Genomic DNA, 17,625 nt, shown 5'->3' on the forward strand with positions numbered 1-17,625 from the left:
GCGAAACACACGCTGTAGAGAATCCCTCCATGCCCTAGCCCAGATCTGTGAGCAGGGCAAGCACTGCCACTTTCACCGCAGCTTTTTTGGACACAGCATTTTCAGCTTGCCTCTAACTTGGATGTAATTTGAGTTTGGACATAGATGCCTTATATCCTTTGATGCCTGTAGCCAAAAACGGTGAACTTTTAAGATTTAGTTTTTCTGTCTGAAAAGCCAGAAACTGCCTGGAGAACTTGCCTTTCTGTCTCATGACAGCTTGCAGTCCAGACGATGGGAACTTCTGACATATCTGGATGTAGTGATGCGGCAATGCAAGGCACATCCTTCTTTCCCCTTCAGACATCACACAAACACACCAAATGTCACAGAGGTGGGGATTGCTGGCTTCTGCCTGACAGCGATTTAAGGGGATGGAGGGAAGGGACACAACCTAGAGCCACAGACAAGCTCTGCCCCATCCTTGGGAAGGCAGAAGGATGGCTTTGGCCTGGCGTCCTCACAAACCCAACCAAATCCAAAGGACCTTTTTAACCCCAAGCAATGGAAGACAGTGCAGTCCACTGCTCCCCTAATTCACTGCTTCTGAATTAAAGGTCTGTTTCAGCTCCAGACCTTGAGCATCTGTTGTGAACTAACAGAAGCAAAGGCATCAAAGTAGGTTTTGATGTGCTCATAATTTTTGATGGGGAGAGACAGAAGAGACCCACCAACTTGATGTTCTAACAGAGAAAGGAAATGGTTTTAGAGAGCAAGTTACCTGTACTATTTATTTGGACAAGGAAATAAGTATGTACTCAATTAGTTTTGATGGTATAATTGTGTGTCACTGCACAAGAATTCATACTTACACTGGAATGTGCACCGTTAACTGTTAAGTTCCACTTTTCACCCAGAAATACATTCAATGGCTTGAACAAGAAGGAAAAAAATCCATGCAAACGAGGCGTGTCAGAAAGAGGTCAAAAATAAGATTTATTTGCAAATCATTTTAACAATAAACTAGTATCTCTGAGCTGTGCATTTTGGGGACTACAAATCAGTTCCTTTGCCCTCTGAGATTTCCATTTGCATGCAATATGGGATACCTCTAGAATTCAAAATTAACTTCAAAGTGTCCTTTTTTGCCTTGCTGTGCTGAGTAATAATTCCTTCCACAGGCACACTACAGGAGAGTCAAAGTCTTTGTAATGAGGAGCTATCACAGGAAACGCGCAATGAAGCAACCTTGTCTTAGAAAGAAAACCATCGTGAAACCTGTTTCACATTTGTTTTACACAGTGTTAAGCACTTCAAGATTCCCACAAGTGCCTGGTGCTGAATTAAAAACACCTCAAACAAGCCAACAAAATATTCCTCCAAAAATCCAAAAAAAAAAACCCTAATGGTGACCCTAAAACTCAAAAAATAGCAATACCTCCCCCTAAAACTCACAACTATACTGAAACCTCAAATTTCTGATGTTAAGAACACACAGTGCATCTGGTTATGACCCAGGTCCCCTCTCTTGGAAGTTAATGAGCTGTGTCTCATGTAAAAAGAAAAAAAAAGTCTAGATTTAATAATGACTACTGTATACAAACGAGCTCAGTACAAAGGCAATATAAAGTAAGATTTACCTCAGTGCCTGACTGTGTGAATGTGACCTCTAAACTACAGTTAGGGTCACAGCAGCTGAAGAGGAAGACAGCAGCATCTTCAGAACATTTCTTCCATTTATGCCCATGCTTCTCCCTGACCTTGATCTGCCTTTCAAACAGTCTGGAAATTTCAGCTCTGAAGTCACAGTCTGAATTAGATGAGATCACAAGTGTATTCTGAAAACCTTACCTGATTAAGTTCTGAACAGATCACAATTACTGTGTCTTGCTTTAGGGCAAAGCCCAAAGGTAACACAAGGAAACAAGGTAACTCAGAGAGGAAATCAAAAATCTGACCCACATCTATTTTCAATACAATTCTACAAAATATTAATTTTTATAAAAAAAGAGAGACTTTTTTCCTCTTTATGAAGCTCAAAATAATCCCAATATTCCACACTGTAAAAATAATTTCCTCCCCTCTCCCATATATATGTAATAATGAAAGAAAAGACGTCCAGATATCATTGTTATCAGTTCAAAAAAAGCATTAATGAATGCATTAGATCATTCAAATGTAAATAAACATTGTTTATATATATATATAAATGTATATAAATATGCCCAAAATACCAAAATTACCTTATAAGGGTAGCAACTCTTGGTTGTTCAATTAAGTATTTACACAAAGCTGGAGAGAATAATAGTCTTAGAGACATTACTTTATTTTGGGCTACTTTAGAAAGAGTAAAACAATATTCAACTGAAAGCTCTCCATCATCAGTCCACATGTCATCTCACCCTGGGTTCTCCTTCTTCCTTCTGGGGAACCAAGTCCATTCTTATGGAATAAATATACTCGGTCATTTCACATCAGCCATTACTGAAATGATCCTGAGAGCAAGGCCCAGAAGCTAGGAACCTCTTCAAGCTGAGCACCCTACCTGACATCAGACTGCCTCCTGCTTAGTTTCAAAACTGAGAAAGGGATAATGATTTCAGAACAAATCTTACATTGACAAACATTGCCCTCTTCAATTGCAACTCAGTCACCTTCAGAGAACAGCAAGAATTTACAAAGGGTAAATTTGCAAACTCAGTGGTTATGTTCTTCCATGATACAGCTCTAAGAATTCACTCTTCTAAGCCATGTGTATCCTTTTATTTCTGGTGCAGTCAAGTGTAAAAACTGTTGAGGTTTACTAATATCTGATTTGGGCAACAGTTAAGTTGCAGGTGCCAACATTCTACATCAGCCTATCCTGGTTTCAGTTGGGAGAATTAATTTTCTTCCCAGTAGCTGGTACAGTGCTGTGTTTCAGATTTATAATGAAAATAATGTTGATAACATGCTAGTGTTTTAGTGTAAACATGGCTTAGCAACAACTAAATCACGGACTTTTTAGCTCCTCACCCCACCAGTGAGTGAGCTGGGGTGCATAAGAAGTTGGGAGGGGACACAGACAGGACAACTGACCCCAGCTGATTAAAGTGTTGTCCCAGACCAGATGGTGTCATGCTCAAAATATTAAGCTGTGGGGAAAGCTGAACAGGGGTCACTGCTCAGGAACTGGTTGGGCATCAGTCAGCAGGTGTTGAGCAATTGTACTGTCCATCACTTGTTTTGTACATTGTAACTCTTTTATCATTATTGTTGTTGTCTTCCCTTCTGTTTCTGTCTTATTAAACTGTCTTTGTATCAACACATGAATTTTACTTCCCCCCCCCCCAAGTTTATCCCCCACCCTGCTTTGGGGCGGGGGCAGGCAGCGGTGGGGTGCAAGCAAACGGTTGAGTGGTGTTTAGGTGCTTGCTGGGTTAAGCCATAACATGGCCCCTAGAATTCATGGGTTTAGCAGTATTTTGCAAGACAAAATTTGACACATCAAGATTCCAAAGTTTGGAAAATTCCTACTCTGAAAGTCCATTATATGCAGAGGAAGCATCATGTTCACTGAGAACGTGAATTAACTCTGAGCACACCATCTTTAATGACAACACTTCAAGAAGACCCCATGCAGTCTTACAAGTTTTGTTCTCTTACACATTCAAGTCTGAAACCAAGAAATACTAAAAGTTTTTCTTAGAAGTCTTGTAGAAGTGGTCCAGTTTCCAAATGCCATTAAATGTTTCGGCAGAATAATTTTATATGAAATCTGTAATACACTTGCTAATGTTTATAATCCAATGATTACTTACAAGAAGTATTATTGCATTTTAAGCGTAAAAATATAAGAGGTTCTATAAAGAAAATTAAAATAGCATTAATCTAATATTGATAGTCATATAAAATAACTCACAATCATGTAAGTTTCCATATTTAATTACACATTTAAAAATAAGTTATAAAAATAGTTAAGCTTCTTTAAAACCCCCAAGGTATTTTCTTTTAGGAGTTTTTACTCATATCTACTGATTGTCTAGCATCAGCAACAGCTTCTGGTACTCGAACAGTCATATCATTCATTGATTTCTTCAAGCAGATTTGGCAGCCTAAACGTGATCTGTAGGGAAATACGACATTGTAGTTAGTTCTAGCCCACCAGACAGCATTTTTACCCCCTTATGCCTCCAACATTCAGCCATCCCAAACACACCATGAACCAGAAACAGCCACTCTTGTGCATGGTCTTAATCAAGCCCAGTAGTGAACAGCGTGCGCCAACACAAGGGTCTGTGTGACAGTAACAATGATTTATGTTCAGCATCAGAGCTCAGCACGCTGCAAAGTTACACACCAAGTACTTCCTGCTTACTGAGATAACATGTAATAAGGGTGACCCTTCCATTTTCAGTGGGTCACTAATAGATTGACCAGGTGCATTTGGCATCTCTGAAGAGATGACGGCAACAAATCTGAATGAAAGCCTCAGAAAAAAGCACAGTGTAACCTCCCCATCGAAGGTCCAATGTTTTCAAACTAAAAAGCTCAAGACTGGGTCATTAAGCCAGAAAAGTAGGAGTGAAAAGACAAGAAATGTAGGAAGGGGAAGAATAAAAAGATAAAACACTCAAAGCACCCAAGGAGATGCCATCCTTTTTTTTTCTACCTACTATTCATTATGAACAAAAAAAAGAGATGCTGCATGCAAGCAATTAAAATCAAAGTATTTAATACAACAACAAAATTCTGCAGACATCAGTAGCTGCTTTTATTGCTGGAATACCTTTATTTCAATGTCCATGTCTCGGTACCTAAGTATAGAATACTGAAAACATCAGCAAGGATGGGCAATGTTCTGTAGCACCAGCCCCTGGAAAGACACTAGCCAGCAGACAGCCTATTTAAAGAATCTAAAAGTTACCACTCTCCTGTCCACCTCTCCATATGCATTTCTCTGCACCTTTTAACTCCCAGCATGACTTCCTATTGCTCAATAGCACAAGATCTTCACACATCTTCACCAATAGTTTTTGATATTACCACAGAGTAGCACACACTATACACAAACCTTATGCTTCACTGTGTTTTCCCACGTCTTCCACAAACATGCTAATTAAAACCTATCAATTTTAGATCACACTGTTGATCACATGTTATTACCAGACAGCCCAATACTTCTACCTTGTTAAAAGATTTTTCTTAACCAATTACTTATCCTTTACAGGGCCTTTGCTCTTACCCTGTTGCAACTCAAGACTTAGTAAAGGATTTCTAGACCTAAATAAATTACATGAACTGCAGGATCTTTCTTCACACTCAGTGACTTATCTGAAGAACTCCAATATCTGCTTCATTCCTCTACAACAGCTCTGCTGAATTCTTTCCTTACCCATAGTAGATGGTATGGACTATCTGGTTAAAATGACCAGTATGGAACTTCAGTATGTTCTTCAGTTCCAATGACCTCAGTTTAAAAGCTGGGTTGCTGCCTTCCCATGCCTTTGCAGTGGAAGCAGTTTTAATCCTACGAATTAAGCCTTGCAGATAGCAATTCAGAAATGCCAGACTGAATTCCTGTAGAGCTCCTGGGCAGATGCTACCTCGCCATTACCATTTGTTACTACTCATTTATCTGCGGTAATACTTCCATGGATATGTCAGTTTGAGACAAGATCACAGAATACTCCAGGAAGCCTTCTGCAAAGAAACCTTCCAGTGCATGGACATCCCATAACATCTCTAGAGACAACAATTCAAAAGAAATTTTGCTTTTATGTTATCTTTTTCTATTTTAAGTGCACCTTCTACATCACCCATCAGCTCTTCATGTAGACAAAGTTTCCTGCTTCTGATAGGTTAGAAACAAAAATATTTTTTCAACTTTTTACGAGCTGTTTCTCAGCTTGTTTTTTGCTTCAGCATTCTTTTTACACATTTAACTTGCCAGGGTTTGCATTCTCCTTATCTTACTACTTTTAACCATCTCGACTGTTCTGCAGTTAATCAAAACTATTTAACTTTTCTAATTAATTCATTTAAAAAACCATTACTTTCATGGCAGTTGCTAGCTGAAACTTCCCCAACTACAGAGTCACTAATAAGTACAAGCTTTTATCCTTAAACCTAAGACAGAGCATAGAAGTGCCTCTCCACTACACAAGTTTGTACCAGCACAGGAGCCCAGGTAACCTGCAGTAAATATCAGTCACTTAAAGCTCCACATTCCATAAGAGTCATCCTCTCACACATTTGAAAGGTCTCTGCCATAGGAACACCTAACAGAAGTTCCAAACGTGTTCAGAGGGTCTAAAACTTAATTTAGTATGAAGAACTTAGAGAGAAAATAGAAATATTTCAATAAAGAGCTCTGGCTTTCTACTATTTTTCAGTTCTTCAGTAAAATCTCCTTGATTTAAACATTTAAAAGATAGCCAAAGAACAAAGATTTTTATTATATCATTTGCCTTCAGAGCTATGTAGGAATTATTTTGGCCCTGAACCTAAAAATCCAGAATTACGGTAGATGGTAAGGGTGAAGTAAATTCACATTTAATAGGCTTGTGATCTTCTCAAAACCAAAAATGGGTTTTTGTGAGACAGGAAGAAGAATAAAACAAAAGCAGCTGCAACAAGTATCTCGTAGGTTCACTTCTTAGCCTTTACAACCTCCCACAGAAGTTCAGATTTGTCTGAAGTGAGAACGTGTATTCTTATATAGAAATGATGAGTATGGGATTCCCATTACTGGGAGATAGACAAGTTAATTCAGAGTGAATTAACTTAATTTGCAGAGATATAAAAGAACTCTATGCTATACAGGCCAGGTATAAAGCCTCTGACATCACTGGAAAGATTCTGAAAAACTTCAATGAGCTGTTCCATCAAAGGATGAAGAAAAGGGTTCATGAAATCTTGTAAGGCACAGCTGCCTACTGTTCACAGGGGCATGGTTTATGATAAAGGCTACTTGTACACCAGCAGGTGGAACAGCCCATTTGGAATGGGTCTGTGATGAGGATGTGACATCCTAATTACAAGACGTGTGATGGTGAGGGTGATGCAGAAGAGAGGGTTACTTTAGACTACCACTAGTCTAATCCTAATGCCTATCAGCAGTCAGAGCACAGTTTAGAATCAGTTTCTCCCAAAAGGGAATCTGGCCTGTGTGCACCAAGAGCGCTCTTGTGTCAAAGCATGACAAGCAGGTACACTGACACATGGGACACTGTTTGTGCTAGAGAAGGCTCGAAGGAAGGATCTTAACAAGGTACATAAATACCAGAGAGATTGTAGAGTCTCCATCCTTGGAGATACTCAAAAGCCGTCTGGACATGGTCCTGGGCATCGGATCTAGGTGGCCCTGCTTGAGCAGCGGGTTGGGCCAGTTGACCTCAAGCGGTCCCCTCCAACCTCAACCCTTCTGTGATTCTGTGAAAAGAAGATCTGACCAAAACCTAAAATACTAATGCAAACACATTTATAAAACACATTAACTAGCTATAGACTAACAGAGACACTAAATGGAAGGGAAGAGAAATAAGTACAAGAAAATTCACATACAGGACAGCAGCAGCAGACCTTTTGTTGAAGGAATTGGGTTTTCAGTCATACTTTAGTATCTAACATTTCTGCACCAGACACCTCTGAAGACAAGTACTGGCAACTGACACGTCTCAGTTACAAAAGCAATACCGTCATATTTTTAGTATGAACTAAGATAGACAGTATCTGAACTTGGCAGTCCCATTTTGTGTAACAGAATCCAGCTACTCATTAAAAGCTGATTAAGGTGCTCCAAGAATATTAGACTGCCCCATCTGCAAACCCTTCTCTCCATTCTTTGATGCAGTGAAGGGTTATGTTGCCTTACGTTTCTGTGAGGCCATATGCCAGGTCCAGCATGTCCATCTCTTCGTCAGTAATTGCATCTAGTTTCTCAAATATGTGGTCTTCAAATATTAAATGACAAGTTGAACAGGCTAGCGTTCCTTCACATGCACCTAAGGAACAAAATAAATCAAGGTAACAAAATCCAAGTTTCAAATTGCAGCAGAATTTCAGAAGAAATCCTACAAATACAAGTGTTTGTCTCATACAAGAAGTCACTGTTGATTAGTAAAATTAATGGTTTATGTATTCCCACATTCATATACCTACTCTGCATTCAACTGTCATTAGTATTTCTACAGTTCCTATAGCATTAAGATTTACTAAAATACTTTTACTAATTTATAGCATTTAACTAATTCCCTTTCCAGTCTTTAAAGAAAGGTTTTCTACTATCAGAATGCAAAAGCAGACAACACTGTCAATCAACACTACTTGATTTATTTCCAAGGTTGATCCTTATCTCTCTTTTTTCCATGGTTTTGAGAAGGTTTCCTCCAGAAGTTTAAGAGAAGATACCTGCTACACAAAAGAAATTCCTCAGAAGTATACGAAAGAGGGAATTTTTACTTGCTATTTCTTCTCACTCAACAGAACACTAATTCACGGCAACAAAAGTAATTAGGCCAGAGAGATGATTTTATTTGTGCTAAAGAGGCCTACATGTATTATTACGAGGCAATTCAGTTCAAGTTAAGGATCTAATAATTTGCTAGGGTTGAGCAGAACAAGCATCAACAACACCTACATGGTACAGCAATGAGGTCACCACAGGACAGTAAAAGTTTGAACACTAATAAATTTGTCACTGTGTTGGGCTGACACCAAGTTCTCCACATTGCTGAAAAAGAAACACGCAAGTTCAACGGGGGGAAAGGCTGAATACTGTGGAGGTCGGGATTGGGGCACACAAACCCCCAGGCTCCAGTTTAAATGGATAGGAGAGAAGCAGATAACACATTAGCCAATTCTCATTCATTTACTCATTTCCAGGGAATGCAGAACCGAGAATCCAGTGACCCCATCACCTTTGTACTCATACCGAAATAAGGGAAGCAACATTGTATGCATAACCACTGCTATGGAAACAGTGGAATTTATCATCAGATAAGAACTGCTGTTACAAGCAGTAACAGTATCAACAGCATATATTCAAAGTGAGCATGACACTGTACTAGAACATTTGATTTTTAAAATACATCACATCTTCAAAGGCACGTGAAAAAGTAGAGTTCAAATAAAGTGCCAAATACAAAATTTGTCTCGTCATCAGTCTAAGAATCTTGAATGTTGGGAAGGTGAGGGAAGGAGCAAGAGGGGAAGGAAAGAACACTGACCAGTCTCTTTTGACAGTGGAAGGTCTTTCCACAACTGTAAAGCTAGCAGTAACAAACAAACTGAGTGCAGCCAAATCACTCAATAGTTTTATAAGCCTTTATACAAAGATATTTCTATTATTATTACTGCACATGGGATACCCCCTAGTGATAGGTAAGATTTATGTTTCACTTTGTCCTCAATTTTTCCTCTAAACACAAACCATATATTTTTACTGCATTATTTCTCCACCCTAGTATGATGTTTCATTAGCAAGTGGTTACTGAAATGGGACTAGCATATGTTTAATTAAAGATTGCTACAGTATTCCTCTCCTTTTCTTCAGTTTGGCATCTGTTTATTGAAACATTTTTTTCCCACTACACCACAAAACCTTAACATGTCTGATATTTACACAGAGAACATTTACTGTAGGATACAAGCAGACCAGCCATAAGCCTATGAGTAATTTACTAAGTGACAGATACAGCTAATTAAATCAGTGCATTATAAATTTTTAAAAATATCTCTCTTAAAAGACAATTCTTCTTCCCCAGATGTATGCAGCTCTAGACATGAGTTGTCTCAGATATTAGGTGCAAGATTTTGAATCGTATCAAAGATTTCATTACTAGCAGTAAAACTTATTTGCACTTAACTAAAACACACCTCAGATTTCAAACTGAGCTATAACAGTCTGCTTTTTTTTCCCTCTGGTTGCTTCCTATTACACGTTCAGTCCTGAAAATTGTACTTCTGCTTACTGCTTAGTTCTATTAATTCTTCAGCTCGTATTCATATAAATACCTCTCCCGAGGTACTTAATTCTCATTTCCTAATACCACTGCTTTGTATGGGTAGAATCCTACAACTACCTTTGAGCAATGTGGTCTACCAGGAGGGTGTCCATGGGAGGGGGATTGGAACTAAACAAACTTCAAGGTCCCTTCCAACCCAAAGCATTTTATGATGCTAATGATGCCAAGTACAAAAGTTTGGAAAAATAGGGAGAAGTTATAGCTTCCTCCTATTTTGATTTTAAACAGAACTTGTACCAAGTTAGAATTTCATGAGGGCTTTGGTCTCTTTTACTCCTGTTCTTTAATAAGAATTGGAGTACTTGCTCTTCCCTGCTAACTGACATGGATTTGGTTGTTTATTTGTTTTTGCACTCAAATACTACATCAAACTGTGCTACAAAAAGCCCAATAATAAATTGAGACAGTATGGCACCACAGAAGTAACTAGACACTTTTAGAAATACACCAGGACCTTTCAGCTCAGAAGAGTCTGCAGATGGCATCTTTCAGATTCCACCTTGACAGCACTCTATTCTCATTCCCCTCCTTTAATACTCAAGCTAAGATCACCTGAACTTTTTTTTTTTTTTAAAACTTGAACCAAAATATTCTATGCACCTGCAGGAGAAAAAAAAAGAGGAGAAAATCCAAGTAAAGCACAGGTAGATTTTTATATATAAATTAATAAATATTTATTTACAGTTGATCTTAATGGTCTTTTCCAACCTAAATGATACTAAAAATGCTTACACATAAACTGGAAAGCAATTTTTAGACAGTGAATATATTATTCAGTGAATCTACTTACCAAAACCATCTATGTCTAGATTATTATCAACAACAACATCCAGCAGTGAATCCCCAGGTTTTCCCTTGGCTGTTAGTTTGTCACCATCGCGATTTATGAAATGAACGGTTATTTTATCTTCTGAGCTGAAAAAGAAAATTATATACTAGAATTAAAAAAATTTTTAGATCTTTAGCACGGATTGAATACTACTAAACTAATAATGACAATCCACTCTAAGAGCTGAGAAACTTAAGTTACTGGCTTTTAAAAGGTGTTACAGGTACAGGCAAATCGAACAAAGACCATGAAAAATAAAACAAACAAACAAACAAAACCACAACAAAATAAACCTTAGTTTGTGTTTTGTCATTAAAAGCTATATGGGATCCTGATGCTTTGCCTTTCACCAAAGAGCATCGGAGCTATTTTTAGGCATCATACTTGTATTTTTAACAAATAAAAGGGGTAATTTTAAATGCTTCTCTCTCCACCTTTCTGTGGACTCTTGCTTTGGATTTATGACATTTTTATTGTTCTCATCATCGTCATTGAGGACAAATTGTAAGTTTTCCCATTTCTTCTTGGAGTTTTAGATATTTTACTTTATTAGTTCCAAAATTTCATTCTCCTCTCCTGCCAAAACAGGAAATACTCAAACAACATTCTGATGTTTTTAAGCACAGGTTTTCTTAGGAGTTCAACTTGTAAATATTAATTCTAGTGAAGTTCAAAGTTTTTACATGTTTTCAAAGAAAGAAGGTTTGTATTTTTCTGCTTCGCTTCTCAGAAAATTATTTAAGAAAAAACTCTCCTGCAGTCTGCATAAAAATGTCTTAAAACTAAAGCTTTTAATATGAAAAAAATTTTTTTTGCATTCTGTATTAAATTATTTCACATGCTAATTAAATGAAGGTTTTAAATATACTAATGAAATACAGTTTGTTTGATTTTAAACAGACTATTTTCTTTCCTATAGTAAGTAAGCAAAACAAGAAAAACTTATTAGATGGACAGTAAAGCAATCTGCCAAGAGAAAAGAGATACAAATAGAACAATCAAAAGGTAATACAGAAATTTATGTTTCCATGTGAAATCCATACTTCGAAACCACATGCTTCTTATTACCTGTACTCATTTTTAGTAACTGTGGGTCTTGAGTGATCTATCATTTGCAAAATACACAAGCTTGAAAATCAAGTCATCACCTGGAAAACTCTAACCTGAAGAGCTGAATATTAAAGCAAAAATTTGAAAGTGGCCATGCTGAAACATCAGTCAACAAATTACTTTTATAACTGGTTGTAAAAGTAAATGTGTTTTTAGCAACGTGAGTCCTAAATTGTTATGAGAAACAACAAATGTTTGTTGCTGTAGAGTTTATATACTTGCCACAACTGGAAGATTAGTTGGCAGCAGTGTGTGCCATGATTCATTATGATGTCATGCTCACTTCTTCTCCTATCATCCCTCAGTCCATCCTCCAGAAGGCAGCCACAAGCTACTATTAACAAGAAATCAATTCCAAAACTATAATTGATAATGAAGGGTTGACCTTGCTGATCTGCAATGCAATTAAAGCGTGCACTATAATAAAATTCAGACATCTTAAATATACATCTTTACAAAATGTAATTAATGTTGCACAGTCACCTGGTCCAAGGACCACCTCCGGCAAACCATTCCGTGGGGGTTTAAGTTAACACTCGGCTCTTTGTTTTGTTCCTCTGCTATGCTAACACCTCCCACAGCAGAACCAAGGAAACAAGCACCCACTTAGATAAACTAGCACAAAATTCACCACCTCCACTGGGAGTTTAAGACTCATGGGTTTAGCTCCATCTGGAAAGGGTCACATTCTGAGACCCAAAGTAAACCACTGACAGTGTAATTTAAAATGGTTTCAAAAAGCCCTTTCAGAGGTCAAAGTACACTCTCCTTTGATGAAATATTTCTGTCAAGGTGACAAACACAACCCTGACAGGAGATACAGTGAGAGATATACTTGCATTTCTGGGCATCCTCAATACATAGCAAGTACTAAGTATTTATTCCAATATCCTAAATATACCCTTTACTCTTCTATAGGATGAGGTGATTGCAAGTAACACAGACCAAACAGCAGGATGTCTGTCTGTCCACTGGAACTTTTGTACATGACAAGCCAACTCCCAGTTTTCAAAACACACTTGAAACTGTCTTCACTCGTGATTACACTTTAATCTGGTACAACACCACAGTGTCACAAGAACAGTCCTGCCCCTGCTCCTTTGTTCCTTCTCTCTCCAGCGCTCACGCTGTCACATGGTAAACTGAGCTTGGAAACAAAACTGGCCGAAAGTAACCCTCATAGGTCAATGGCCGCATGGATGTCAGAGCTGGCACAGTGAGATCTGACCCTCTGACAAAATTTACAGCGGTTTAGAACAATCGTGTTACTGGAACTTTATGATGCAATGACACAAACTTAGCTTCCCGATCAGATTAAACCAATCTCTTTCTGGTGTAAAAATGTGGGTTTGGCTGATCCCCACTTCGAGTCACCCTGCCATCATCCCTACAACAATATTAAACCAAGTCAACTTGTTTTGCTAATCTGGATGAAAATTAACCATAAAAACAAAGTAGTCCCAGCTGGACTAGAAAGCAAAACTGACAAAAGTGCCACTGCCCACAGCAAAAATGAGGAAACAGCAGTGGAGCAATCCTACAATCTTATATTTGCTTCACCCAGATGTGAATCTGCACCATGGCTATGCTTGCCTGATGGGTGTGCCATGCAGCAAGGGGATAAACAGAAGTATCACTTCTTCTAAACTCACAGGCTTTTGTTGATGACTGATACAGCAATTAATCTTTCTACAGGACCTAAATCCACCTGATTTACAACTGAAACTAAAATTCATTTATTTGTGTAACATTAGATACAGCCTTCTACAGTCTTGTAGTAGGATCTGGTTTTCTGCTATTACCACCTTTACCACTCTTCACATAGCCAAAATGTTTAATTTAAAAAAAATCAATGAGGCTTTAAGGAGTGGTAAAAATACTTTCAGAAGTGTGTGTATGTAATAATAAGACTAGTCAGACATTCAAAACACACTGAACAAATCTTTTCAATGACTGGGGGATACCATTAAAAAAAATAAAATTCACACCTCTTAAGCTTTATAGATTTCAAGTAACATGGCTTTTGTCTACCCAGACGTTGTTTGCATGACAAAAAAGAACCAAGTAAATACCAACATGATGTGAACTAGTCACAGGCAGTTAATATAAAATGTGTCAGGTCAATGCAAGTATGAGTAGCCTCAGGATCATCAGGAAGAACAAAATATAGTTTGCGTTTCCTGTGTGAAGCATAAATATTCCAATTCATTCTCAGATTAAACCGATGAAAAACACAATTAATTTCTTAATATGGTTGCCACAGCACTATCAGTTTTTTTGTCAAGCTTCACTAGGATACTCTCTATATACCCTATACAAAGCATACTGCAAATGCACAGAAGAGCACCAGAAAACTGTAAATGCTGTTCATTGTCTCTCCCGTGCAAAAAAGAGTAAATACTGCAAGAATCCTGACAGTTACCTCTTCCTCTTTAAAAGAAGTATTCTTTTAAATCTCAGATATTACTTCCAAGTTAGGAACCATCTCTTACATTCTTCCAAACAAAACATAAAGGTAACAACTGTAGCCTGGTGTTGCACACGGCAAGACCAACTCTGTTATTTCCAGATCTTTTAATAAACAACAAATCGTAATCCAAAGCAAATCCAACAGCCCTAAACACCTAAAGAGTTTCATGAATAAACTACTTAAGAGGCCTCAATTACAAATGAATTTATAAACCTGAACTAATCTTTAAAGCATTCAATAATTAAGCTGTGCACCAAAAACATTGTACAGCTATCCAGACTGGTATAAAAGAATTCTGAGATAGTTCCTGTTCATCCTGAAAAGGAAGGGTAACAGATAAAAATGGAACAAAAGAAAAGAGAAAATGGAAATCATAGCATAATGAATGTCTGATGCTTCACTGAAACCCTTGGGAACCTATGCTCACAAGAATCACTTCAGGTAATGTTTTGTATGATGTTTTACCCCTCCCCAGATACAAATATAGCTTATTTTACATATACAAACAATGATGGATCTTTTTACTGGAATAACACTGGCTGACTATATAGAGGTTAGGAACTGGGGCTCAAATAATACAATGCCAGAAATGGCAGGACTAGAGAACATAACTCGCACATAAACTGAGAAAACAATAATATCCAAAGATTTTCCTTTTCTCCCAACTCACTCAGCCAGATTATAACATGGAGTATATAAACAACACATTTGAAATACTTGCTTGCATAAGCTTTTTTAGCTGGTTTGCTTGCACAATGTGTGTGAATACTTTCCATTCTGTATTCAGCCTGTTTGTGAAAGACCTGAGGGATTACAGGTCTCATGTTACTATTAAGTAAGGAAATGCTTTCCCTTCTTATTATTCCTTTTCCCCCATTTTTATCCTGTTCAATAATTCTAATACCTTTTGAAAAACTGACAGTATTTTACAAAGGCGCCTTTTTTTTTTTTAATTATTAAAAATTGCAGATCAGAGACTTCAAACTCAACTGATCATCAGCAGGGTCACTCAGAGAAGAGATGTGACTAACAACTCCCTCATCTTATACGAGACTCCTAGACTAAAACGTTAAGTTTGTCTCTCCATATGAAAAGTATCTGCTGGAACAAAGTCAAAGAGCACCTATAGGAGAGTTTAAAAGCAAACTATTGAAATAGTTTTGATGGTGACCATACTATCCCAAGCCTCCTGAAAAGACCAGGGTACACCGTTGATGCTGGGCAGGTGATTGCGGGTCCTGCTCCGAGTCAAGGAAACTTTTCTGGCAACCAAGCAAACCAGACTTTTAAAATTTCTGCATTTCAAATACTGAAAATTTGCTATAGTCTATGACCTGTCTTCAAACATACAAACCACAAGCAAGGCGGCTGCGCATAAACACTCTATGACTACATGTCACAAAACTGCAGTTAAGGACTTTGGAATATTAAACACCCACAGATGAAACGCGCTTTGAAACACCTACTCTTATATACTGGTGAGGACAGGAGGGGTTCTGCATGGTCAGACCACAGAATCAATTAGGTTCGCAAAGCCTCTGAGATCATCGAGTCCAACCTGTGAACACCACAGTGTCAACAAGATCATGGCACTGAGTGCCACATCCAGTCTTTCCTTACAGAAAGATGCAGAAAGCCCTATTCAGTAGTGGAAAACTATCCTGAAGACTGAAGAGACCTTCAGTATTGGGCTCTCTGATATGTGCTGTATGTTTACCACTAGCCTAGTCAGGCTGCCACAGGAAATTAAAAAAAAAAAAAAAAAAAAAAGGGGGGGGGGGAAAGCAAGCACTGCACTGCACGAAAGAGCAACTTTGCTCAGGTCAGAACCTTTTAGAGAACTGGCCTGAGCAGCACCAGGAGCCCTGGTTTACTATTCCGTAACACCACAAACCGTTCCGGGTTACACCGACCCCTGCCTCGCCCGGGCCGACCAGCAGTCCCGGCACAGCCCTGCGGGGCACTGGAAGGCGCAGCGGACGGTGAGGGCAGGAGCGGCCGTGAGGGGTGGCGGGGCCGGGGCCCGTCCCGGGGCACCGCGGGAAGGTCACCCCGCGCCAGCCCGGCTCGGGCGGCCCGTGCCGCTGGCCACGGGCAGCCGCTGGCCCTGCGTGACCTCAGCGCCGAGGCCCGGCCCGGTCCAGCTCCTCCGGGGAGCTCGCCAGGTGGCTCACGGCCGCTACCCCTTACCTGAGCACCGCCCGGGCGGAAAGGCTGAACGGCCGCGCTGCCCTCACGGCAGCGACGGCGTCGCCGCAGCGCGGCCTCATCGCGGCTGCCGGCGAGCTGGCAGAGAAGAGCCAGCGGCGGGCGGAGGCGGCGGCGGCGGCGCGAAGGAGAAGCGCCGGCCCCGGAGCGGCCATGGCGGCGGGACGGGAGCGCGGGGCTCGGCGCGCGGGGCAGGGCGGGGCGGGAGCAAAGTCCCGCCGCTCACGCGCGCGGCGGCGTTACGGCGACTCTCGCGGCCGGTCACGCAGCGCGTGGCCCGCCCCGCCCCGCCCTCGTGACCGGGGGGTTACGCCGGGCGCGCGCAGGGGCGGAGCCGTCAGTGTGTGCCGTGCTTCCCGGCTCCAGACCTCAGCCCCGGTCTGCACGGGGAGGTGGAGTCGCGGCACCCAACGTGTGCTGGCCCACCCCCTGGTTGGGTCCATGGGGACTTTCTTGTCGTGTCAGGGACAGGGCGCTGCGGGGTCCGCGGCACACACGGTGGGGGTGTCACCCAAAGAGCCTTCACCACATCCCCAATGCCTCTGGGGGGGGAGCCCGACCTGCGAGGGATTGGGCTTCAGCTTCACGCCGGGCAGGTGGTCGCTGAGACCGGGAACCGCATTGAAACAGCTTACAGTATTATGGAACTCCCAGGGAAGTGGATGGAGCTGGCAGCTGGGGAGTCTGAGCTGTCCAACAGGGCTGTCCAGGCAGGGCCATAGAGAAATTCCCAGTTCCTCATTACTATTTCTTGTGACAGAAGATCCAACTCGTAAAACCCCGGGTGTCGGCAAAGGGACAGCAGCACTGTCAGAGGATCTAGCAGGAGGTGCACATGGTGAATAGCTCAAAGATGAGTATGTGCAATAGGAAATTTTGAGATATCCTGAGCAATTACAGACTGCACATGTAGGCTTAATTTGTCTCTCTACCAGTTTTGATTAGATGGTTATGTAGAAACCCTTCACTCTACCACACCCAGACTGTGTTCTGGGGGAATGAGAAGAAATGGAGGCTGTACT

The 17,625-nt window shown here is 40.2% G+C and overlaps 1 protein-coding gene across 1 annotated transcript; it reads right to left on the minus strand.

Moving 5' to 3' along the window:
• Nucleotides 1-951: 951 nt before the first annotated feature.
• Nucleotides 952-16,758, minus strand: FDX1 (ferredoxin 1). Its single transcript, XM_027884935.1, has 4 exons — nucleotides 16,586-16,758; nucleotides 10,777-10,901; nucleotides 7,835-7,964; nucleotides 952-4,084 (listed from the first exon to the last, which is right to left on the minus strand). Exons 1-4 carry the CDS (start codon nucleotides 16,756-16,758, stop codon nucleotides 3,970-3,972), a joined length of 543 nt encoding a protein of 180 aa, XP_027740736.1. The 3' UTR covers nucleotides 952-3,969.
• Between the last annotated feature and the right edge of the window lie 867 nt (nucleotides 16,759-17,625).

This window comes from Empidonax traillii, unplaced genomic scaffold (genome assembly GCF_003031625.1).
Source record: "Empidonax traillii isolate 1590-97213 ecotype Southwest subspecies unplaced genomic scaffold, ASM303162v1 scaffold9:size3134949, whole genome shotgun sequence".
In the NCBI taxonomy this organism is placed as follows: Eukaryota; Metazoa; Chordata; class Aves; order Passeriformes; family Tyrannidae; genus Empidonax; species Empidonax traillii.